The sequence below is a fragment of the Ixodes scapularis genome, unplaced genomic scaffold, assembly GCF_016920785.2.
Source record: "Ixodes scapularis isolate PalLabHiFi unplaced genomic scaffold, ASM1692078v2 PGA_scaffold7__128_contigs__length_106722199, whole genome shotgun sequence".
Lineage (NCBI taxonomy): Eukaryota > Metazoa > Arthropoda > Arachnida > Ixodida > Ixodidae > Ixodes > Ixodes scapularis.
In genome coordinates this window covers 95,757,089-95,782,805 of record NW_024609882.1, presented here as the reverse complement: position 1 = coordinate 95,782,805, position 25,717 = coordinate 95,757,089, and the positions used below count along the sequence as shown (strand labels likewise).

General features: G+C 45.4%; 1 protein-coding gene across 3 annotated transcripts in view; it reads right to left on the bottom strand.

Moving 5' to 3' along the window:
- LOC8025085 (protein cycle) overlaps positions 1 to 25,717 on the bottom strand; it is a 269,570-nt gene that overhangs the window by 23,631 nt on the left and 220,222 nt on the right. For all 3 annotated transcript variants that reach the window (XM_029989709.2, XM_029989708.2, XM_040222394.1), the window contains exons 12-13: positions 21,095 to 21,245; positions 5,619 to 5,831 (exon numbers count right to left, since the gene is read on the bottom strand). In XM_029989709.2, the coding sequence (XP_029845569.2) occupies positions 5,619 to 5,831; positions 21,095 to 21,245 (364 nt within the window). The remainder of the gene's footprint in view (positions 1 to 5,618; positions 5,832 to 21,094; positions 21,246 to 25,717) is intronic.

The following is a 25,717-nucleotide window of genomic DNA, read 5'->3' as shown; positions in this document are numbered from 1 at the left end:
TACACGTTCAAAAATTGAACTGTGACCGAATGTGCATCGAGGTTGTTGATTTTAGCTGATGAAAGGTTGAGGTATACAGTCTAATACGGTTATACGGGGTAATATTTTTAACCGAAACAAATTCTTTTTTTTTTTATGCTTCTTTACCGCAACCTGAAGGTCGTTTGCGCTACATATTGCTTGAGCTGGACGGACATTCGAGGGGCGAACAACAGGCGGCGTGGTGAGTAATCAACTGAAGTTCTTAAATTAATATTTCAGTTATTGGTTTTAAGGGGCATGTTGTGCTCGTAATTTTGAGGACAGCCGCCCTAAAAGGTTAAACCAACTTACACAATTCAAAAGAAAAAAAATAGGAACTGGTTGGGAGATATTTGTTGACAATTTCTCCACTTTCCATCCCCCGATTCAAAAACTGAAAGTTCCAAGTGCTCCGGAAGCACTCGCAACGTGACGCTCGTAGAATGTACGATTCCGTGACGTATAAATCGTCCCGATCTCGTATCTGCACTGCGGTTGCCAGAGTGCGGCTCGTAGTATGGGAACTCGCTGTGACAGACTTTAGCACCCTCGCTTTCAATGCCTCATTGTCGTCGCAGCTTCACCAAAAAAACAAAACGAACAAAGACAGTATTTTACAATTGAGTTTGGTCAGTGCAGAAGGTCAATGGTCCTGGGAACATGCCACCACAGTTATCTTTTAAATCTCTAACCATTCTCAAAAGGGGTCTTACCGCTTATCTTGTCGAGGTTAATTAGAAGAGATCATTGTACTTTCGGGTCAGGATAAAAGTGACTGTTTTCGTTTCCAGTTTTTGCCATACTATTCGTGCTTTAGGAGATGGAGAGTTTGTGTTTTTCTAATGGTGAAAGCTATGAACCATAGAGGTTGCATAACATGGGAGACTTCTCTAATACGTCTTTACCACTCCATCTGGAACTGCCGCGGGTTTTAATGGGATGGGATAAATACGACCTTCTCAACGACTACCTTCAGGTGTTTATTGATTTTAAGCTATCGACGTTTATCGAAACAACACTTACGTGCAACTTTTGTCGTGGGACAAATAGTATTGCCAATGGCAATGACACGAACGCCAAACCCAGCTGAAGACATATTGACTGATTCAAGCGCGTTTAATATTTTTATCTAACATATGTTCAGACCCGAATATTACTTATTTGTTTATTCTTAATAGGAAACACTGCAAAATTAAACTCAGATTTTGGAAGAATTGGAAAGCAAACAAAAATAATCACATATAAACTCAAAATTTTCGACGAAAAAAAAAAAAGAAACTCCGAAAACACGGAATCCTATAAATAGAGCATCCAAAAACCGCTATATACGGTAGATGAGGAGAACCACTGGCGCGGCCGTTCGCGCGCGCGTGGTCGCGACCGCGATGTGGCGGTGTGGCAGCGACATCAGCAGCACGGACGCACGGACGCACGGGCGACAGAACACGAACATAATAAAAAATAGAAGACTGAAAAAGCAGGACGCATAGAATCAAAGCCTCCTGTATACTCACAAAGCCTTGAAGATCGCCACGACACGCAGCCGCCGAAATTGAAAAGGTAGAGCGGCAGACGATGGATGAGAGGAGAGCCAGGTGACGGGCGCCGCGCTGTGGCGAGACGCCGAAACACACTACTCCCGAGCGATGGAATGTCCGCTCGTGCTCCTCGCGTTCCTCGCGCTTCCGCTTCTTTTCTCGTCGGGTTCAAAAACCATGTTTCGGGTCCTCGCCGCTGCAAAATCTGTGCGCTGACGTCCAAGTTCCCCGAGAACTTCTCCGTGCTACCAGATCATCGCGCTCCCAATCTGAGACCGGGCCCTCTATGGCTCCGTCGTCAAACTGCGAGGCTTTGTGAGTATAGAGGAAGCTATGGTAGAATAATACCAGTCTTTCTTGATTCACTAAAAAATGTCAAGTGAGCAAATAAAAAAAGGTGTAAAATCAGACAGCAAACATTACTTCAAAACAAAAGCGGCAAAGTAAAACCAGCGAATGAAAGAGATAAACAAAGATGAGCAAAGCGCTGAAAGCGCGATTGCGCACCGTTGTCGACGGACTCGACTAGCCAGACTTTAGGATAAAATAAAATCGCACAAAAAAAAAATAAGAGGCGAGAAAGGGGACACGTGCGAAAGACAGGGAGGAGGTATCGGGTGATCGGTGTTTTACTAAAAAGTCTGAGGGGCAGTAATCGGGCGCCACGGAAGAAATTTGTATGGCCTTTATAGTGCTTCTGTACCTCCGCGGTGTGTCCCATAGCGTTAAAAACGTCGTTGTGGGGTGTGATGTGCCAGTTTCATTGAGCGCTGCTCGCTAATTGCTAAAGGTGTGCAAGAACGTCCGCTTGTCAGGAGAGGAAAATGGCGCTTTTTCATGTAGAAAGGAACATGTAATTTTTTTTTTCTCCGCTACCATTTCACTGTCTTGCCGTAAGACCTGTGTGGGCCAAACCAAACGGGACGCTGCTTTATTGGCAGACTGAGGGAGCACTGCAACTCTCTTCGTGAGACATGGTCTGGCCATTTTACACTCCGCAGCAGCAGGCGTGGGTTTGCTCCTGTGTTTGAAAATATAAGAATTGTAGGACGATTTTAAATTAAAAAAAATACTACCGATATTTACACTTATACATGTAGGTAGGGATATTTATTAATGCAATAGGTTCATTTATGTAATAGGTTTGTCGTGCTCGACTTTGAACTCCAAATGAAGGAGCAAACGAGCAAGGAAAAAGTTCACACTAAAACATCGTTTGTAGTCAGCTGTGTGACCTCTCCGGTCCTTTCTTTCTTCGTGCTCAAGTTTAATTCTAAAGTTGAAGCTGATGTATTTACAAGTATGTACCAAGAAGCTCAACAGTTAACTGTTATTCGGTTCGATGTATCGAATGTACCGGGTGGCACAGTTCGATACAGATGCACAAGGCGCCTCTACTTTTACGAGTGATTTTCAAGGAGATGTTTTGACTGTTCGAAGCAGTCAATTACAAAATATCCGGGTTCGATATAACCAGGCTCGACTGTAGCTTCCTTCCTGGGAAAGATAAAACCAACAAACCGGCCATCGTTAACTGCAAACCTGTTCGCACACCTCGCCAAGTCTGTAATGCCTGTAACGCGTGGCGTCTTCTACCGATAGACGCTGCGTGCAAATCCCGCACTCAAGCAAGGGACCAAGGAGGTTACAAGTACTAGGAGGGGGACGTGGCAACATTGGTGAAGCCTAGTCATAAAAAGTTTAAACGATATTTTGCACAACGTGACCGCAGATCTCTCTGGCGATTGGTGCGCGTGACATGTCACGTGCGAGATGGATGGTTGATTCTAGAAGGATTCCTTGCAGGCTTGCGCGCGCTCCGTCCGGTAGGTTCTATGAGATCGAAGGCTAGACGAAGTTTAGCTACGGTCACGTGATATGGTCACGTTGGCCTGATAAGGGAGGAGAGTACGGAGGAAAATGCGAAAGAGACGGGGTGTCAAGGGAGCATGGCTTGGAAAGGCTACGCGGCTGATATCAGGCCCTTTCCTACCCCTCTATCCTCCTTACAAGGGACACACGAGCCATGAGAACGGGAGCCGCGCCGCAGTATCGTAGCAACGTCCCTTCCGCGCGGCACGGCGTCGCTCGGATCTGGTCGATACAGATAAAGCCACTTGGTACGCCTGTGGCGCGCTCAGCGGCGAGCGCCGCCCGGCGCCCACTTTCGCCGCTCATGTGTTCCATGCTTCAGTCGTCTGCTCGCAGCGACTATCGCGAGATCGCGCCACTTGATACAGGCATCGCTAAAGAGCCTAAATTAAAAAAAAGATTAAAAAGAACTAAAACAAAATTTTTTTTTAATGGTGCATGTTTTAGGTTTTTGGGCAGATTGGTTGCAAGTGCCCATGGGTCTCTTTGTCGAGGACGAAAGCGGGCGAAGAGGCGCGGACGCCTGCACGCGGTCAACGGATTCATCGCCTCCTAGTAGCTCGTGTTGCAAACGGTGCTCATAAAGCACTTGACCAAGATCGAGTAGTTGGAAACACTCGGGTTTAGTATTTACTACTTTTACTTTAGTACTAATTCGTATACGTGTTTGTCTCGTATTTGTCGTCTGTAATGTTCTTTAATACGCGTTTATATGCTCATTAATACTCCTCAATAGGCGTGTGTGTCATATGTTCTCACCTTTGTATTTTTACATGTACAACTGTGACGACCCAAAGAAGGAAAGCACTAACACGCCGTGGTGGGTCCACGCTGAGGAGAGGCGAGACCAAGACAAATTTAACGTTACCAATTTAATGCGAGATAAAGGGTCGCTGCTGGTGTCGCCTGCTGCATGCTCACTGCCTGTGCTGTATGATCGCTCTGCAGTGGGATCCAGGAGGGGTTGGCATCTCGGGCGACCCGTCACGGAAGCGACGTCTCACGGAGAGGGCACGGGCAAGGCTTAAGGCCTTACCAGAGGCGACAACGCTACCGGTCGGCGTCGCTGGGCGGCACCGCCGTCGGGAGCCCTAATGTGAGGGGGCCACAATGGTTTGCGCTTTGCCGATGTTATAGTCACGTGACAGCACTGGATCTCGCGTTCCTCGACCGCTCGAGATCGCGCGCGCGCCTCCGCCGGATATCTTGCGCTTTCGTCTTCTGCTCTTCATTAGGTTCTTCTGTTTCGGCTCCCATCTTTCGAATTCATCAGCGTTGAAACCCCACTGGCTGCCTACGTGGCAGGTGTCGATGATGACCTGGTGATCATCGTGAATGTGATCATCCTAGCCTGCTCGTTGATCTTGCGACGTCGCCGTGCTCCGATGGGCATGAGCCGCAGGTTCTTGGTTCGGCCGAGTTGGCGCTACCGAAACCCCGAGGGACAGGTCAGTGCTTTGCAGCGACGGCTACGTTCCACAGATGAAGGCTACCTTCGAGAGTGTCACCAAATCAACACGACATCGGTCACAAGACGGGCGATATGGAACAAGTGCCACAGAGAAACTCGCCTGTTTTGAATTCTTCTCCGATAATTTCCCAGCGGTTGTTTTTAGCGTCCTGATCTATGAAGTGCGGCTGTGTCTTATCTTATACAAAAAGGGGAAAAGCCGGACAGTTTCGAGGGACCCGTGCGTTGGGAAAAGCATTGGAGGAAATAGAGATTGCTGACGAAACGAAATCACGCTACGCAACGTGAAAGACGCGCGGAGAAGCGGCTTGCGCGTTGCCATGACATCGCAACTTCACTATCTTCAAAGTGCCTTTGATTTCAGACTTCAAAGCACCTTTGACTTCCTAAATTAAAAATCGAACAGAAGATTCTTTTTTTTGTGTTTTCAAATGGGCTAATATTATTTTAGCAAAAGGTTGTGAAGTACATACAGGTATCAGGGGACTAGATAGAACCCATTATTTTCTAAAAATGATTTTTTTTTATTTAGGTAAATGAACGATTGGACAACCCTCGTGTTATATTACGTTCTTTGGGTGCATTACCCTCTGAATGCACAAGTAAGGCAGGCATATAACAGAGGCGTGCCTCCATTGGTTGCCAACCGAGCCACGGACGCGAAAGGGTTCGCCCAGAAGTGGTAGTCCTTTTTTGAGTGAAAGTGCCCTGCTGACCTGGCCCCGAGGACGTGCTCGACGACTTGTCGGCCAACCTTGCCTGCACCCAGGCGTCCGGCCAACGGCGACTGCCTCGCTGCGCACGACTCCCCGGGCGGCAGGGACCGGAGCACGGCGTCCATGGCGCGGGTCGCCGGCTGCGCCGTCCCGCCCGCCAGCAGCTCGTCCATCTGACCGTTGGAGCTATCCACGATCGCCACCTCCTGCGACCTAAGGGACGGAAAGAAAAGTTCCATCTCACAAGAGTGGTTGACCACGCCACCGCTGCCGCAAGCACCGAATGAACTTTCTGAACGTGCGACAATTCCGCTGGAGCTTCGCGCGTGCAGAGCACGAGACAGTACGAGCTGTCTCGGGCATAGCCGCCTACTCCTATACCATAGCCTGCTCCACCGTGGCCTGCTCTATACTCACAAAGCCTGGCAGTTCGACAACGGAGCCATAGAGTGCCCGGTCGCAGATGTGGGGCGCGACAGCCTGGTACCAGAGGTCATTTCTCGGGGAACCTGGACGTCAGCGCACAGCTTTTTCAGCGGCGAGGATCCGAAACATGGTTTTCAAACCCGGCGAGAAAAGAAGCAGTAGAGCGACGAATGCGAGGAGCACGAGCGGACATTCCATCGCTCGGGACAAGTGTGTTTCGGCGTCTCGCCGCAGCGGGGCGCCCGTCACGTGGCTCTCCTCTCACCCGTTGTCTGCCGCTCTATCTTTTCACTTCCGGCGGCCGCTTCTCGTGGCGATCTGCCAGGCTTTGTCAGTATTAGCAGCGAGATGTCTCGGTAGCGCCCTCCTATAGTTTTCTCTCGTGACGTCATTACCTTACGAACAACAAGTTTGATGGTGCTTGAAATGAGCATGGTGGAAGCTTGAAACCATAGCGCTCTGAAACCAGCACTGCGTCAAAATTGAAGTTCTTACATTACTCGTATTTCCGCCAATCAGAAATTCTTTGCTGACGTCATAATCAGCATTCGGCCAATCGTGGAAGGCCGACCACGGCGAAGCTGTCGATAGCGCACGTCGCCAATAGAGGACTCTATGCCTATACTCCGTTCACCCTTAAGCTGAGACTGCAGCCAATGCCACAGGCGCGAGAGCTCCAGGAGGGCTATGTTGCACGTTTTGGACGGGCAGGAGACTAGGGAGAAGGAAGTGACGTAGGTGTGAATGAACGTATCTTCTGCAGATACCGTCCATCAGCGACTCCACCAATCAACATTCAAAGAACGTTGTTGACGTCACTTCCTTCTCCCTAGTCTCCTGGGAGTCCAAGACGCGCAACATAGCCCCCCAGGTGGCTGCTTTGAAGCGCTCCTCCGCGGAAGGAGCACTCGAGCTGGAAATGCACGTCACAAAGCCAGGAGCGTCGGCTAGCTCAGGCTCAGTTTAAGGGTGAACGGAGTATAGGGACGAAGGGGTTGCACGAGTAGAAACTGAAGGAGAGAAGGATACGAGGGCGAGCGGGTTCGTCATAAGACCGAACTCTCTTAGGAATGATTAGTATACACCTTTTCCACAAGGGCGCAGCCATCTTGAATGTCATCACTCCTGGCATGCATTAAAACATCGTTTTCTTTCGTAACTTTCTGTATGTTTTTTCTTTTATTTGTTGCAGTTTTCTTCCGCTTTGGGGGGCAGAGATAAAGGCGTGAAGCCTGAAAGAGTCTCTGCCCCCCTACAGTTCAACAGTCAACAATGCAATGAATACATTCAGCAAAACAGGACCTACTCAGTAAAAATAAAAATAAAAAAGAAGGTACAATGAAAGGTTGTTCAACATTGAACAGTGCGAAATGTAAAATGAAATAAAAGGGCACAATAAAACAACTAGCAAAATCACATGTTACACAACAAGCATGATTCGTAGTGTAAACCAAATGTAATGTCGTGTGACACAGAAGCATCATATCACTAATATAGACATGAAAAAAACGCCTTACACAAAAGGAAAAAAAAAGAGAGAGAAGATGGTTACAGCATAAAATAAGACTGATGGCCGCCATTTAGTTTAGCAATGAAGAGTGATCGAATATATGACAAGAGCCACATTTGTAGTTAAGTACGAGGTGTGATCAGAAAGTTCCGGGACTGTTTTTGTAGCGTAAAAAGAGAGGGCAGCACAGTGATGCGTGCTCAGCAGTCAAAGGGAAGGACCTTTGTGTCTCGTTATACCAAAGGGCACCGCTCTGGGAACATTTGGAGCTGCGTTTCGCGAGTTTTTGTGACCACGTGCATGGGCACAATGGCGATTTTACTATAGACTACAACCAGAGCGAGAGCGAACATCAATCATGCGTCAAACTCGACAAATATAAAGCAGAGACCTTCGATATGATTCAGCAGGCTTGTGTAAAAAAGCAGTGAATTTGGCAAAGTTTTTTTAAGTGGAACTCGCCCTTCAGGAAGGGCAGAACATCGCGGGAAGACGAAGAGCGGTAGGGCGACCTTATCCGACCTCTCCTTGACTTCGGTGACGTCGTGCCATTCTTGAGGCGCGAGAGCCACTCAAACACCTCGCACACCTCACTTTTTATTCACATTTTTTTTTTACATAAGCCTTCTCAATCATCTTAGAGGCCTCTGTTTTTTGTTTGCTGAGCTTGAAGTAAAATTTATGTTCGTTCTCACCTTGCTTTGCAGTGTATAGAAAGATCGCCATCATGCTCGTGCATGTGGTCAACCAAACAAGTGTAGCGCAGCTCCAAATGTTCACAGAGCGACGCCCTTTGGTATAACGAGACAGGAAGGTTTTTTACTTTGACTGCTGCGCGCGCATCACTGTACTGCCTTCACTTTCTACGCTACAATATCAGTCCCAGAACGTTTTCATCCCCCTCGTGTAAGTACATAATAAGAATAACAACTTAGCCTACATATATTACACAACTAAGAAGCTGATACCACTGTCCACGAGTATAAGCTTCGGCACTGTTTTTTGAAGGCATGGAATGTTTTACTATAATCTATAGTCATAGTTGTTCTGTCTAGCATCTTGGTTATTTGAAATGACAAAGTTTGGCGGCCATAATTGGTTCTTATTGGAGGCATCCTTCGCTTAGGGTTTCGTAGTTGGTAAGGACCTAAACTCGCTTTTCGTGTGGAGCATACTCTGTGTTTGTGAATCCATTGTAAGAGCTTAAAATAGCATACTTGGTCTGCCTAAAGCATATTACATTGGACGAATAGTGGTTGGGCTCTTTGGTTTCTGGTATCTCCTTCATAATTTTTGCCCATGCGAAGAATCCTGCTCTTCAAGGGGATAAGCTTGACATAGTTCGAATCGATCGCCGTCCCCCCAACTAAGATGCCATAACTGATTTTAGACTAGAAAAAAGAATAATAAACGTCTGTTTTGGCCAGGTGGGCAGCAAGTCTCGTACTTTAGATGTACTTCCCGTAACATGAGATAATTCACCTTTTAGTTTATTCACGTGAGTGTCCCATGAAAGGTCCTCAGTAAACCATACACCGAGAAACTTTTGTTCCGACACTTTCTCAAGCACAGTGTCTTCAAATTTTAAGTTTATAGGCCTGCAGTCGAGTTTATTTACTGGCTTAAACGTAATATACTTAGTTTCGCTTCTATTTATTTTAAACACTTTGTTTGCAACCAATTGGAGAGCTTCAATAGGTAGACATTTGCAGCATTTTCGTGGCATTTTTTCGTCACTCTAGAAACGAATACGTTGGTATCGTCTGCATACATTAGACAGTTTTAGTATAGCGTTGCTGGCTCTTACGCACGCAATACGCAATAGTATAGCGTACGCTAAAAATGACCTGCTCGGACCGAATTTAGCTGTGCGTTACGTTTTCGAGTGAACACCGCGCATGATCTTGGTTAGATTTGCTAGAGCTGCAGAATTCCGCGTGCTTATAGAGCAACCATGCTCCTGGAAAGAAATATTGAAGATGAAAACGTGTCCAATGATTTTATTTCAAATTAAACCAAGCCGCAGCTGCCTCGTCAAGCGTGCTTTTCTGCGGGGTACAGAGGCTACGAGTAAAGGCCGGTTCAGAGACTTGCGTTTGAGTGCGTTTGACTGCGTTGCGTCGAGAACCGAAAGCGAGTCACCGGCACATCTGTGCTTTGTGTGAAGCGTGCAATCCAATTCAAAGAATCATCTTAGCACGCGATATAAGTAGCAGGGATGTCCTGGTTTCTCGCTGCCGCAACGCAGTCAAACGCAACTGTCTGAACCAGGCTTAAGAGTGCGTCCAAATTTGATCACGGAGCCTCCGTCAATCTTTCCTTTGAAACGGCACCTTTTATCAATGCTATCGCGGAATGAAATTCATGACCTACTGATGTCCAGTACATAGCGAGAACTTCGGCGATTTCTTTTATGGTCGCTCGTCCGTCGGCGATGAACTGTGCGAATAGGCTTAGCGTTGAGCAGATCGCAGCGTTGACGCACATTCCAAGCGGCGAACATTTTCACTGCGCACTCCTTCAGCTGCACGGCGATCTGATTCGACCGCCGGAGGTCCCGGAAAGAATTGCCGAGCTGAACACCACGCAATTTCACGTAACACAGATCTTCGAAAACACCACGTCGCCTTTGCTGCGCCAGTCGAGGTAACCGCCATCTTGAAACTGGCGCTCTCGTTGGGTCCGAGATCTCTCGAGAACGTCCCGCAGAGCCCGCTAGCCCGCCACGCAAAATCCCCAGCGTTGCGTGCGTACGCAATACGCTAGCTCTTCTATTGCGTTCTGCGCACGCGCACTCCCGACCCGCAATTTTATTGCGTACGCAAGGCTTTAGCGTACGATCCACTAAAACTGTCTATTATTAGATTGGGAGAACAGGATATAATCGTTATATTATTAACATAGATAACAAAAGGAAGTGGACCTAAATTTGACCCCTCAGGAACACCATGCTGTATTTTAAGTCGATTTGACGATTCGCCGTTTATTACTACATATTGGTAACGATCTGCAAGATACGTTTCAATTAATTTTAGAGCTACTCCGCGCACACCGTAAATTTCAAGTTTTCTCAGTAAAATATTGCACTTCACAGTATCAAAAGCTTTACTTAAATCTAAAAGATACCAAGAGTAGATAATTTGTTTTCAATATTTTCAACTCTTTTCTCCTTTCTGTTAAGAAGCACTAGCTCCACCGGTTTTTGCTTTTGGAAGCCGTATTGGGACTGCGTTATTATATTATGCTTCTAAAAAAAAAGTGCTAATATATCAGCAATCACACGCTCAAATATTTTGGAAGAAACTGGAAAAACTGAAATAGGTCTGTAGTTATTAATGTTTGTCTCACCACTTACTTTATACCTTATACACTGGATCAACCCTGGCTATTTTTGGCTCGTCAGAGAAATCACCAGACTGAATCATCTTATTTACTATATTCAATAGAACTGGATTAACTACGGTCGGAGTATACTTAATTGGTAGGGTTTATATTTTATCTATTCCAGCGGCGACGTCAATTTTTAGGTTTCTGATTATTTTATCAATTTCAAATGGTGTCGTTGGAGCAAGCATAATCGGCCCAATTGGGCTTCCTGCGTCAATACAGTCATCCATGTTGGAAGCCCTCCCAGTGTACGCACCCATGCTAATAAAATGTCTATTCGTTTTCTCGCCAAGTTTTTTCCCAGTGACACGTTTATTATCTAGTAGTATTTATTTTATATTACATTGTGCGTGCTCTCTGTTTGTGAGATTATTTACCGTGTCCCACACTTTTCTATGGTCATTGTGTATACGTAGATGCTCTTTTTGATAGTATTCGCATTTCGCTTTTTATTTAGGTCGGCATTCAGTTTGTTTCTGCATTTCTTAGACTGGATGAGCGGCCGCGGATCACGATGCCGAATAAAGGCGTGATACTTGGCATTTTTCTGCCTCATTCTTCCATACAGGTTCTCTAATCATCCAAGGCTTTCTCTTTTTTTTTTTTTGCATTTCACTCTACGTTAATGAAGAGGAAAAGCTGCACTATAGTACTGTCTGACTTTCATCAAGAATATTTTATAGGCATTTCTAGGGTTGCGCTCAACGTAAACGTCCAACCCACGTTTCTTCTTCCATAAGGCAGCAGAAAGTTCTCAGCGTTTCCTTATTAATAGTGCGATGCCGAAACGTCTCCATGTGTTTGTTATTTTCTCTAGGCTGAAGATTGGAAGATGGTCACTAATATCACACATGATGGCACCTGCTGTGATATGAGAAGTGTCGGTATTCGTTATGCATACGTCAAGGCATGTGGTAGTGTCTGCAAGTATTCTAGTGGGCAATGTTATCAAATTGCTGCAGGCATACTGGTTGACAATATCGCGAGAGTTTTGAGCGTGAGGCTCATCGGAAATTGCCTATGTTTATGTCGCCGAGAATAAAAAATGGCACAGATAGCGATCAAAGGAAAGACAGTGCATTCTCGAGAAAGGTCATGAATTCATATGTATCACCGGAAGGCGGCCTGTACAAAGCAAGAACAACAGTATCTGATAGCCTTACACACAAGCTTTCAAAGTTTTAATTGATTTTAGATAGGTCATCTGCAACCTCATGCTGTAGTTTATCTTTAATATAAATAGCGATACCGCCACCCCTCTTCTTATATCTGCTTAATATTTCGCACTTATAACCCTGGATTATTGGCGGCATACCCTCTTTCGTCAGCCAGGTTGCCGTAAGTGCTATAACGTTAAAATGCACATTCGACGAATGCAAAGGTTATTAACTTTATTCTTTATGCTTCTTACAGTTAAATGTATTGCTGAAATTTGCCGTTTACCTTCTTTGTACTTTTTATTGAACGCATTGTAGTCATAATAATAACAATCAGGTTGGACATTTTCTATTACTGTAGTGTCGTGTGTACTTCAAGATACTAGATTATAGTTTAATTCACAATTTTTTCCACATCAAGCATGCTAGCAATTCGGATAGCGTTTGCATGTGCGTACTTTCGCGCGCAGACTTCCCCCAGATGACCAGGCAAATTTCCACCCGAGAAGTATCTTTTGAGCGATCGCAGCTCCCAGTAGCTTTTTATTTGCACCCATTAAATGCTCAATCACATATATGGGGCCGGGGCCCCCGCCATAGTGAAGGTCTTTTGTTGTCAGTCTTTGTTTTTTGCTTTTCTGCAAGACCGCATCGCGCTTGGACCGTCGCACGAAGCGGACAACTATGTTGTTTTCGTTTCTTCTGATGTTTCGAATGTGTGTACGCGATGGCACACATCAATTTTAGAGTCTGAGAGTGATTCCTTCAGAATTGTTCCTATTCTTTGAACTACGTCGTATGCATCACCTTCCTTTGGTACGCCTTTTATCTCGAGGTAGTTGGACCGCTGATACTGTTCTAGTTCTTCGATTTTAGCATTTAGCTAATGGATTTATTTAGCATTTAGCAAATAAATAGTTTTCAATAAGTAAAACAAATATCGATCTGCTTTTGCTCTTAGGTTTACGGCGTGGTTTACATTAATTAAGAATAAAAAGTCCTTGAATGAAATTCTTTTTTTTTTTTCAATTTTGCAGGGAGGGAAGTAGGCATGATGCCCTGACGAGGTCTCTGCCCTGGCACTGTACGGCCTAATTACATTTACAGTTAATATTTTCCCCCGCCGTTTTCAATGATTCTGAAGATTAATCGATAGACCGATCTCACCAGGTAATTTGAGAACGCCACCACTGCCGCCATGCATCGTGGGAGCTGTAGTCTTTCTGCACGCGCTACCACCCCGCTGGAGGTCTGCGCGAGCAGAGCAGGAGGCGGCATCAGCTGTCTCGCGAACTGGTGTCTGCCTCCTATGAACTACAGTTATGGCGGCGTCACGCATGCGCCGAAGGCTTGGTGAGATCGGTCTATTCAATTTTCATGCATAAAAAAGTCAATAACACAGAAAATTGCTTTTGTAGGTAGACAGAGTAATTAAATCATTATAAACTTCATTTGCAACAAATCTGACTAAAGAAAATAAATATGATTTAAATAAATAAAACGTGATTATGAAAAGGTTCACCAATATCAAATATTTTATATTATTTATCTTAGACTCACTCGCTGAGCACCTTGCGGTAGATAAATTCTCACCTGTTTTTCAATTTCTATATTTATAACTATCCCGAAGTTCTTAGGGTTTCGAGACGACTCCTTGTAGAGTAAACCTTCGCATCGTTTGGTAAAACGTGCGCCAATAAGCCTGTTTAGTCTCATATGTGCACCGAGGGAGTTTCGCATCACGGTTTGCGTGAACTTTCGTTAGAAGAGAAAAATTGTAAAAAAAGAAGCAGAAATTAACTGCGGTTAATGGCGCGAGTGTATAAAGATTTTACAACATGAGCGTGCATCTAGTTGAACGTTATGTACTGACTACACGAGCCCTGAACCAGGTGGCGATAAAACCCCCTTCCGCTGTTCCGTGGCCCACCAATTCTCGGTTATGTTGTCATCCGGTGCCATAGGCAGTATTTTTGAACCATAATTCAGCTTATTCTCCAATATACATCAGACATCCAGCGCCTAATTAGTGCGCACACAAAAAAAGTATGTAGTTAACAGTTTGCTACTGTGGAGACTGCAGCGCACGTTCGAAGCCCAGAAAGCAACGCGCTTTGGATTTCTGAAGTTGCTGCCATTATGTGTCCTTGCACACAGCATGGAGATGTTGTTTGGGCATTGACCTGGCGCCAGCAGTCTTCGTTCTGCGCTGCAGTAAAAAAAAAATACACTAAGAAAAAACGCAGTGTGGTTGATGGAGAAGCGCAACAGAAGCTACAAGAGCAAGCTCCGGGTCTGCTCGGAGCTTGCTCTTGTAGTAATATTTGTAACCTCGACTTTGACCTCCGGGTCAAAGTCGAGGTTAAAAATATTAGATATTTTTCTCGAAGTTTGTGCCCGCGTAAAACAATAATGAACACAAAAGAAAGTCTAGTTTCGAAAAACTGGTAATTTCTTTTTAACTTTCAAATAAACCAATCCAGAGTCAACAGATTCAGTAGTTGCTTAGAATAAGAACCGTAACGTTCCCATATGAAATGAAGGCTATTCTACTGTGATATCCTCTTAAGTCTTGTGCGCATAAAAATCAAGTCGACGCTCTTTTATATTCCCCATTTCTCTGAGTGGCCCAGTCTATCACGGCGTGAGCGGACTCAAGCGAGCTGGAAGAGACTGCCTCCGCGCATAAAAATACATAAGGCGAAAATGCATCAACATGGCGTCCGGCGAGATTTCGATGAGGAAGTATACATCACGTGAAACCGCGGCAGGTGGTTTGATGAGACGCCGCCTGGAGCGTCTGATCTCGACAAGATGCCATGGCGTCAACGAGGCAGAGGGCCTTAGAGGGATAGACTGGCAGCTGAAAGTGACTCCCGATTGGCCGTAGCTATGTTGCACATTTTTGACCGCTAGAGACGTGACCTTATAGATTTAAGTCTAGATTTTAATGAACCACACGCACAGATAATTGCTTATTGATAAATCATAACCGTACCGACGAGATAAGTTATGTTTCGTTCGTTTTAAGTTCAAAGTGTACTTATACGAAAAAACTCGGGTAGCTTCGCAAGGGCTCCGCTAGATGTCGTCAGCCACAGTATTGTATTTCGTGTTTTTATCAGATTTTAGACACTGATCTCTAGGGCTGAATAGTCACAGGTGGGCCAGTTGGTACGTACATGACTTATTGTGACAAAATGCGCCGCAAGACAGTGACATAGTACGTAAGACAACACGAAGCGCTTCGTGTTGTCTTACTTACCCTGTCCCTGTCTTGTGGCGCATTTTGTCAAAATAACTCTAAGGCAAACAATATTGAAAAAAAAATGGTTAATCATGTTTTTTTTTGTTTTTTTTTTACAGCGACCGCAATACAAACCTCGGCTCCATTTTTGCGCAGAAGCCTCGGGATTTGGTACGGTCACCTGTCTAGTGGTCAAAATTGCACAACATGGCGGCAGCCAGGTGAGGGTAACGTTTTCCTGGTGAGTGGTGTACCAGTTTATCGCTTTAAGCCCCTTGTTGCCTGGCGTAAAAGCCTATCGTCTACGCACCTGGGACGGTGTACCTGGGGAAACAAGGCGAAATTAACTGAGCTGCTGGCCAACTATCGGTAAGCTACCTTTAAAGAGCATAAAAGGCCCCTTTTTTATCTCGTTCTTTATTGGTTCTTTTTCATTTTTGAACGCTGATACCAAGGGGACTACGGAAAGAAAGCATTTCATACTTTAAAACCCCAAAACCGGGGGATCGCAAAGGACAGAAAGGGCCCAAAAAGACCGGACCCAAAAATAGCATAAAGACAAACTTTCCAAACCTATTCCGATATTTGATTTCTTCTTCGGTGAAGTAATTTCTTCTCAAATACGGAGGGACGACTGGTGAGGCGTCCAGCTACTCACGTTTAATGGGGCGGAACTGTATCTAACAATTACAATTTTATAATTGGCGTTGTGGGCGCCGATGTCGGCATACCAGCAGGTTTGGAAGCTAGTGTAAAGCCTGGTTCAGACAGTTGCGTCTGACTGCGTCTGACTGCGTTGCGGCAACGAGAAACCTGGACATCCCTGCTGCTTATATCGCGTGCCAAGACGATTCCTTGAATTGGATTCCACGCTTCATACGAAGCACAAGTTTGCCGGTGACTCGCTTTCGGTTCTCGACGCAACGCTGTCAAACTCATTCAAACGCAAGCGTCTGAATCGGCCTTAAGACTGGCTCGATGCAGAAAACTAAGGTGTTCATACACATATACAGACTCTACGAACATTTGGTACTAAAACACGTTGTTAGTTCCGCGCTTGCAGTCGAACATTCCACGATTGCTTGGTGGAATGTTCAACTCGTCAATATACTGTAAAAACTAAAAAAAACAAAAAACATTGTGCTCTTCATTGTTTTGTGCTTCCCATGTTCAGTTATTTCTTAAAATTTCGGGGGTTTCCAGAATTTTTAAAGAAACATTACAAGAAGGTCGGAGGTAGTGATTGACATCCGTGTCTCAGCGCAGGAGCCATGTCCTCTGGCGACTTGGCCGTGCACGCGGCATTGTGTTCCACATAAATACCTAAGTGAGTTTAGTAGATTAAAACATTGAGAATGAAAGGAACCCTGAAATACATTCCGGACTGAAATAAGTGATTTTAGATTAGGAGCACATTGAGAATATGTCTATGGGGCCCCCTCAGGATTTCTGAAAGGTACTGACGAACCCTCAAAATTTCAGAGAGGATTGAGAGGTCCATCTAAGTTTTCTAAGCGGCCTCACATACCCTTAAAAATTTCTGAGTGGTGTGAGAGGTCTGTCATAAATGTTTTAGAGGACTGTGGGATCTTTAACAATGTTTACCGGAAAGGCACGTGACCCATGAAAATAGTCTTAACGATTCTGTAGGAAATATCACGAGATACTTCAGGATATATGCATCGGGGAAGCCTCTTGGCCATATTGTATAGGGCGGTAGAAACGAACGGTCGCTTAGTGTCGGCTTTCCCTCCCACGCGTGGATCTATCCTAAATCAGCTCAGTGTGCGAATAAAAGTGGTCTCTTAGTGCCCTGCTTCTTGCTTCTATTGCTCCATCCGGCTTCCCTAGCTCTTCCAGCGAGAGAAAACGACGCCTGGGGTGCTTGACGGCACCAAAGACGACAACGTGACAGTGATCAGGATTTAGTCAACGGCGGCGGATACTGGTTACGCGTTGGATGTTTTCGCTGAGCGTTACTTACAGTGTTCGTGTGTGTGGGGTGCATCCGCTCGGTTTTACGTTGAACTACCGTAAACCTCCGGACTTTACCCAGCGGAATTGTGGGTTTTTCGAAAGATGTTTTTGGCGACAAGGAAATCCATAACCGCCATGACCGCCCTTTGGCCGTTTCATTTACGTCAAGAGCTGCTTGCGCCCAAGTTTGAGTAAGCGTTGGTTATTATCGTGTTTCTGAGTTTCAACATGCATGTAAAACTGACTGTCTAAAATTAACTTACAATGACGTTTTAAGCAACGAAATTTTTGGTCTATGGTGTACAGTCGTTTGTGCGTCTAAAGGGTTGAAAGGCTGAGGAGGTCTGATAAGCTGAAGGCTCTGAAGGGATAAAAGTGTTTGAAGGACTCAGAGGTTTGATTGGCTGAAGGAATTTGAAGGGATGAAAGCGACCCATAAATCATCAGGGGTGAAGGGTTAATTTAAATAGGATATTTTACTAATCGCAAATCGCTTAGTGGGTAAAAGAAAACTGGTACAGAAAAATAGATAACCCAAAACTTGATTTTTTTGTATGAAGGGTTGTGGAGAGTTTGTGGTAAAGGGCCGACCCCGTCGGCAAGAAGGCTGGGAGGGCTATCGTTCTAGCTCAACACTTATCGACGATTGCATCAGACGCAAGGGACACAGACGGCTAACCCGAGCTCACTGGCACTAGTGGGACCCATCTATGTACTCCCAACGCCGCTGACCAAGAAACTATTTCGTTGTGGTGTAATCGCAAGGACAAATGCGATCGTTTTATTTTAATCTCTCCTGCGCAAAACTTGATAACGTAGCTGGGGAGGGGGAGAGGGGGGTACCCCAAGTGACGGTATTTGAATGCGGTTCATAGATTGGACCCGTGCGACGCGGGATCACTCGATTTGGGCTCGTTATAAATAATAGCTTCACAAGCACTCTGGTAGTGACCCCTGTCCAATAGCTGCAATGACGACCATAGCCGAACCCCAACAATGTCTAAAACTCAGCGCCTGTCCTCTACTTTGCCAACCCCAGTGCGTAACTATGTTCTGTGTATTTTGTGTGTTCAGGATGTATGTATATCTGCCATGTAGCATTCAAAAGTCGGGGAAATTCGAAGTAAAGTTTTCTTTTAGAGTGTGCTGGCTAAAGAGAGCCATAGGGTAAGCCATATAGAACTCTTTAGCCAACCATCAATAAAGCTAAAGAGCGCTATGGCTGGACATTGATAGGGCCATAAAAACGCTAAAGAGGCCCATAAAGGCGACCATAAAAATGCTAAAGACAGCCATAGAAAATTCTTTAGCTAATTGGGCCAAATAGTTAAAGCCGACCATACAAAGAATTTTCTATAGCCGGTAATAGGACATTTTTGTATGGGTAGCTTTGCTGGTTTAACGTATTCAAATAGTTTAAACTTATCTGTGTGCATTTGCCCTTTGTTTCGCTTCATTTTCGCTTCCCAGTTTGTTTGCAATGTACAACTGTTTCGGCTACTAGACTGCAAGCGCGAGCTATTTTTTGAAGGATGCATCTCGGCTGCGCTAACTAACGTCGATCAGCCGCAGCTACTGCCAAAAAATAAGCTACTAGCTCGGGATTATCGCCTTCATAAATATAACCAATAAAAGACAAGTATTTACTGAGTGTTGTAATAAACATCGTCAGAAAAACAAGAACTGCCAAATTAACTGATTGTCTTTAGAAACATGTTGAGAGCAGCACGTTGGCGGGGCGGTGTCATTCTAATTCTTGTTATCACATCAGGCCAGGATCCAAAGCAGTCATAAAACCAATGAAATCGAAATACGTCCTGGCAAAACTGCGATTTTACAAAAAGCGTAAGAAGCGAGGTCTCTTCATTTTCATTGTTTCTATCCCCATTCCCATCTTACGTTGGCCCGCGGCCTTTCTGGTGTGGGCTGTCTGGCACCCACACTCGAATAAGTTTCAGACCACTGATAGTTTTTTTCTTCTTTATTCGTGTTGCGGATTTGTTTCCGCAGAAGTGGCAGAGATAAAGGCACAATGCCTTACACAGCCTCTCCCCCCCCCCCCCCCCCCCCCTTTTCGTATAGTTGAACCTATGATCAGCAAAAGTTACAACCAAACCAACAAAATAACCGCTGTAACGAAATAAAACACGCTATGAACAGAGAACATAAACGATGATGTCAGGAATAAATACGAAATGAAGCGTATACAAGACAGGTCAAACAATTATTCGAAGGTAAAAACATCTGCACACTCTGTTGATGGGCAAATAACAAACTTTTTAAAAGGTCAAACAGATACTGCAGTGCGAATTTGAATTTTTTAATACTGTAGAAAAAAATTACACAACGTTACACCTTCCAAAAAAAGTATCAGTGGTCTCAAACTCATTCGAGTGTACATGTACACCCGCCGACAATATGAAGGTGACCAGCTTACCTGGTTTCTTGCCTGTTCTACGGCTCCCTAAATCTATATTAACTCTCACCGTCTCAAATGGCACGTGGCTGGGGGTCTAAACTTTGCGTTCTAGCCCTCTTCTGGAACAGAGTTGGTTCCAAAACTTGCAGGAGCGTCAAAAACAAGAAGACGGCAGTTTCCCTTCATATCGCTCACGGGTGTACATGTGTGCATATTTCAGGGCTGGCAGTGTACTTTAGAGGATATTCATCTCTGTATCGAGACACGTGTTAAAAATGTATTTGTATATTAGCACTGAAATACCTTTGCAATGTACCGCTTGCATCACGATACTCTGCCAGGCTTAGGTATCTCTACATGTGTTGTCAAAAAACAAACTGTCGGTTTGTCACAATAAATTGAAAGCCATCTTCTTGGTGCAATTTGCAATTTGGACCCGGCGCATAACCCCCTCCAAATGGGCCAGCCTGTTGCCTGGAATAGCGCAGTAACCAAAATAAAAACAAAGAAACAATAACAACAAAGAAACAATACGGGTAGCTCAAAGAACTATCGCTTGTAAAAATAGCAGACAAGCTCCCCCAGAAAGCCTTTATTTTTTACCTTTAGCAGAGCGAATGCTTTGTAAAAAAAGGCGAGTGGAGAGGACTAAAACAGCCGTCATGAACAGTCGATAGCTTTAGGAGGCTTTATCTTCCTGCATGTAGCGTGTTAACTAGGTTTGGCTTCGTTGTTCAATTTCCCTGTCATGGACGGCTCCTCACGACCAATAAGCGTTCCTTTCGGGCAGATATTTTTTGTCAAACAGTTAGACAACTGCGGATAAAATATATTGTTTTTTCGCAGAACTCTGGATTACCGCTGCGAATAGATGAACAGGTTGAGGTAATGGAGGGTGCATAAACTGACACTAAAAGAAGAATACAATCGCTACCAGTTGTGTTCGACACTAACTGCTGCCTCAGCACTCGTCACGTTTCGGGGAAAAATGTCTATATGTCTGCATCTGTATTTGTATTCCGGAATGCTTCTTGCAGTATCCCTGCCCAGCCATCGTATATTTATGTGTGTATTTGCGACCATTTTTATATTTGTACTTCTCACTTTCCAGCAAAAGATTGCCTTCTGCGCGCTGCAGTAAATTCAATAGACAAATAAATGTACTTCCGACTAGGCGAGACCAACTGTACAGAAAACCTCGGAAAACGAATTTTTCTACAATAAATGAAGTGATCAAGGGCAAAGTGCAGCGATGTTGACCGAGGGTGCTAAGGTTGAGTAGTAGAGCGGTGTTCGTTCATCAGAAATGTTTTCTTGTCAGAGGTAGGAGCGGAGATCGCGAGCGGAACCGACCTGAGCAGCGTGTTGGTGGCGACAAGGCACTCGAACTCCTTGGTCCAGGGGTTTTTGAAGGTCTTCCACTTGGTCTGAAGGCACACGAAGGATCCTCCCTTGACTCGGAACTTGTATGGCTGCGTACACACGCTCTCGGTAGTCTGGAGAACTGCAAGGAGTGGACGGCATGCTAACGTTCTTTACTGAGAACCTTCCTCTCCCGTCAGTCACAACGACAACATCCGCAGGAAAAATAAGACCAAACAAAAATACCAACTTTACCCAAATTAATATTTGCCAAGACAAAAAGAGAAAGATATCGTATTCGGGAGTCTGTGGCTATTTTCGAAGTAAACAGTACGCGGACAATTTCAGGATTGGTTACGACAGAGGTGCCGGAACTACTCGGGAGATAGGAAGTGGTGGAGGGAGAATGTGTGGCAAGGTTCTACTACCTCTCCTTTGTAATGCTTAAATTTTGAAATATCTGGAGGAAGGGCATCCCCCCCCCCCCCCCCCCCCCCCACACACACACTGTTTTGACGGCACCGTTTATGGGTAATGAAAACACTTGGATTTAGCATGAAAAAACAGTTAGGGCGCAGGCGAGTTGGTGTAAGTTTACCATTTTTTTAGACCACCTGAGACTGGGTGGAAGAAACACGACGACGTCTCAAGAGACGACGTCTTTTGAGACGTCGTCGTGTTTCTTCCACCCAGTCTCAGGTGGTCTAAAAAAATGGGATTTAGCATATTTTTATCAAAAGAATACCAGATAATAAAACAAACCATTGTCGTACGAATTTCCAGTATTTTAACCAACGTGATATCTACGAATCTCTCCCCAACCATATTTGTTCTCTCTCTCTCCTCCTCCTTGCACAAAATAGAATATTTGCTTCTCGGAAAAAAAATAATTGGTTGTGTGTATGTTTATAAAGGCCTAGAACTCAGTCTGCCTCAACGGGCGACTTGTGTCCCAGCTGTAGATAAGCAACTTAGCCAATGCAGTACGACCGCTAGCCTGGAATCTTTAACGTGCACCACGCAGTAGTGATACACGACCGCACGCCAGTACGATGCTCATCCAGACCGAAACGGGCAGGGTGGGGATTGGGCCTTATGCTATAGTGAGTGCAACATACGTTTAGGAACAAAATGTAAGGCCGCAAACGAGCTAGTGTACACTGCACGTGGTTGAAAAAACCGCGAGACTGCGGGTAAACGACACAATACTAAAAAGTTTCTAGATTATCTCTAGTGCTGTGTCGTTTACCCGCAGTCTAGGGTTTTTTTCAACCATACGTTCAGGAACTAAACTAGATATTCCACACACATCCAATTGCTCGCTCCGCCGTCCTCGTCGATGGGGAGTTCCAGGACGCGGAGGAAAGACTGGCAGTCTATTGGCTGGCCGTCGAGGCATCTTGAAGAAATTATTGGCGTTTTTATTTTTATTCTGTGCATCCGGCATGACGACGAAGGTCGTCTTTCCCAGATAGGGGGTTATCCCCCGACCTGCTTTAGGTAGTCTGCCACGGTACCTAGGTCGTCGTGTAGAGTTTGTTCTTGGGCGCCTGGGGAGCAGCTAGAAGTCCAGAGTGTCATATTATCGGCATATACGCTGAAGCCGATACCGTCAGTTTTGGGCCTTGCTGGTAATAGAGCCGACACCGCGACGTTAGACAGCATCGGCAACAGGACGGCCCTTTGCGAGACGCCTATACCGTTTGTCATACTTGGGCACAGGGTGGAGCCCACTTTGACTCCACAGTAACGTCCACTGAGGAACGAGCGTATGTACGCCATTACTCTTTGCCTTAGTCCTCGTCTACGAGCTTCCGTGATGACCGAGGAGTGCGGCACCGAGTCAAACGCTTTCTTTACGAGGACTGTGACGATGATTTCTGATCTGGCTTGCACTTCTACTCGAGGATGTCCCTATTCAGAAGAAGACTATCCTGGGTGGAGAGGTGCGGTCTATATCTCCTTTGGCGCGGGTCCCGGACGACGTCTGCCCCTACGTGCAACTGGATGCTGCCCAAGACAAACCGTTTTATTAAAGGAGCGGTGCAACGATATTCGATTGCAATTTTTTCACTTTACACGAGCTTACTGGTACTAGTGAGACTCAAGGACACTCGCACGCAACGCCACTGGTCAAGAAGCTCCTTTGTGGGGGTGTATTGTCAAGGACAAATGCGATCGTTTTCATTCAATCTCTCCTTTGCAAAATTTGATGACGTAACGTGTGGATCGCAGTACACCCCGATGCGGTTCATAGATTAGACCCGAGCATTGCGTGGACACTCGATTTGAGCTCGTGATAATTACTACACTGTTAGAAAATTCCATCAATCTACGTGGAAAAACCGAATAGAACATGTCCCGTTTTCTGGAAATGCATATAATGTGCTGTTTGCTTTCAAAAACAGGAACTGTACCATATGCATTGAAATGTGCTATTTAAGCAATAAGTATGAGCTTATCTGTACCAATAAAAAAAGCCTTACAAGATTACAGTTTATAGTCGGTTCAACTGGTATAAGCGAATTGAACGCGCCCAAAAGTGCCGGATATCCAGCAATTTTTATGGGACTCTATCGGACCGCGGAAGTACAGCGCCCGTGAGCCGAGTTACGCCGCGCGCAGGAAGACATCTCTGTCCCGCGCATGCGCAAGCCGCTGCCGGCCGGCGTGGGCCCGGGGGCTGTGGAGTGCTGCTACCCGTTCCGAAGACAAGTTTGACGTTGTTGTCGCGTCGTCAGCGGCGTTCTACGGTGCGTAGACGGCTTCATTTTCCAAGGTACGTATACGCTAAGTTGTTCCTAACGCAGTGTTAGTTTACTATCTCTAAAGGTGTCGTATATTCCAAGTTCGGGATGCCCATAGTGCAGCGTCTCGTCTTCCCAGCCGCATAAAGCTATAGGCCTTGTATAGTTCCTGATTCGGGGCGGCATGCTACCTGACCCTACTTAGTAGTTGGGCACTAGGAGAGCACGGTTTCGGCAATATTCCCTGCATTATTATGCCAAGCCGCTGTCAACATGCGAGACTTAAGCAAGTCGAATTAAACTAGATTCGCCGCCAACTTCAACCTCACATGGTTGAAAGTTCAGCGCTTGATCGGGGAGGGGGATGGGGCAATTGGAGAATGAGGGAAGATCGGATTAGAAGACGTGAACATTGGTCACTGATGTTTTAAGGAACGAAGTATATTCCTAAGGTCGAAAGCGTAAGATAAGCTCAATTCAGCGTTCAATAAACGGAGCGTGTTTTTAACTTTTTTTTTATGCGTCTGAAAGCAGAGTGGAGCACTGCATTCCTCAGCTGCTCGACCGTGTGAGCGTTCTTGGCAGCTTTCCGAATATGCGGTCCAATAAAGGAGGCACCTGCTTGATGCAGAGAAATAATGCAGGCTTTTGCATCTTAGGAATAGCAATGCATTATTTTGCGATATTTTGAGTCACCCAGTAAACTTATCCGCGCTGTGCCAGTAATCAATCATCGTCTTGCTAATACTCGTGTGCGCGCCGCGGATGCTCCGTCACTCCAGGTGTTTTGTGGACTAAATTGATGCCATTTTTTCGGGACTGATATTTCTGAAATAACTCGGGCTACTGATAGACGAATACACTTCAAAATTACCCCGGTCGAGTCGAAACCTCTATTGTAATAGGTGGTATTCACTGGACGCCACATTGGAGCTCTCTGAACGCTGCGCATGCTCAGAGTGAACTCCCGCTTATGGCCTGGGAAGGACACCCTTTTTATGTAGAGTAACGCTACACGCATGACGTCGTGCAGCTCTACCGGAAGTTGCTGTACGCACGACGCGCGTTAATGTTCTTTCATTGGATGACCCGAATCCTGGCCATAGTGGTAGAGCTTTGCTCTGCCAATACAAATTACTGCAGAGCCCTCAAACAAATATTTTCGCCCATCATGACCTAACCAACATCGCAATTCACGAGCTTGCTCGTGAATATGCGACCAGACTCGCGCATTGTGCATGCAGCCTCGCACATTCATGAGCATGCTCGTGAATTGTGATTGGGTTTTGTGTGTCAAGTTCCCTTTTTTTTTAGAGGATTGGGTTTGACTTGTTTTTATCGCGTATCAAGTTCATTCACCGCAACGGTGTGCGGTTTTGCCTTGTGAATTAAAGGAAGATACTATACATATCACCAGAATAAAGCGATAAAACTCATGAGTATACATGCTAACCGGAAGAAACTGAAAATCTACTCCCTAGATAAAAACTCAAAAGGTGTGCCATGTTTGAAAATATTATAAATCCCAAAGTCCTAGGAATTAATGCTCTCAAACACAATTGCAATCATAAACGTTCGGTTCAGCGTTCCTTTATAACTAAAAAGATCGACTTTTTTCAGGCAGAAGCATCTTCGACTGCCACTGGATGGCACCAGGTGCTTCGAAGGCGCCAGCTTCCTCTCTGCTATGGAGCTGATGTACGCCACATACTGTTGTCTCAAACTAAAGTACCGTGCTGAGCTGCCAGCAGCGTTGAAGTTCGTTTAGAGGTAACTATGAATGTGCCTTTGAAAATGTGCCCTGTGAATTTGCTTTGGAAAAATGTATCGGTATGGACAGTTCTAATTCCGTCAAGTGGTGGAATTG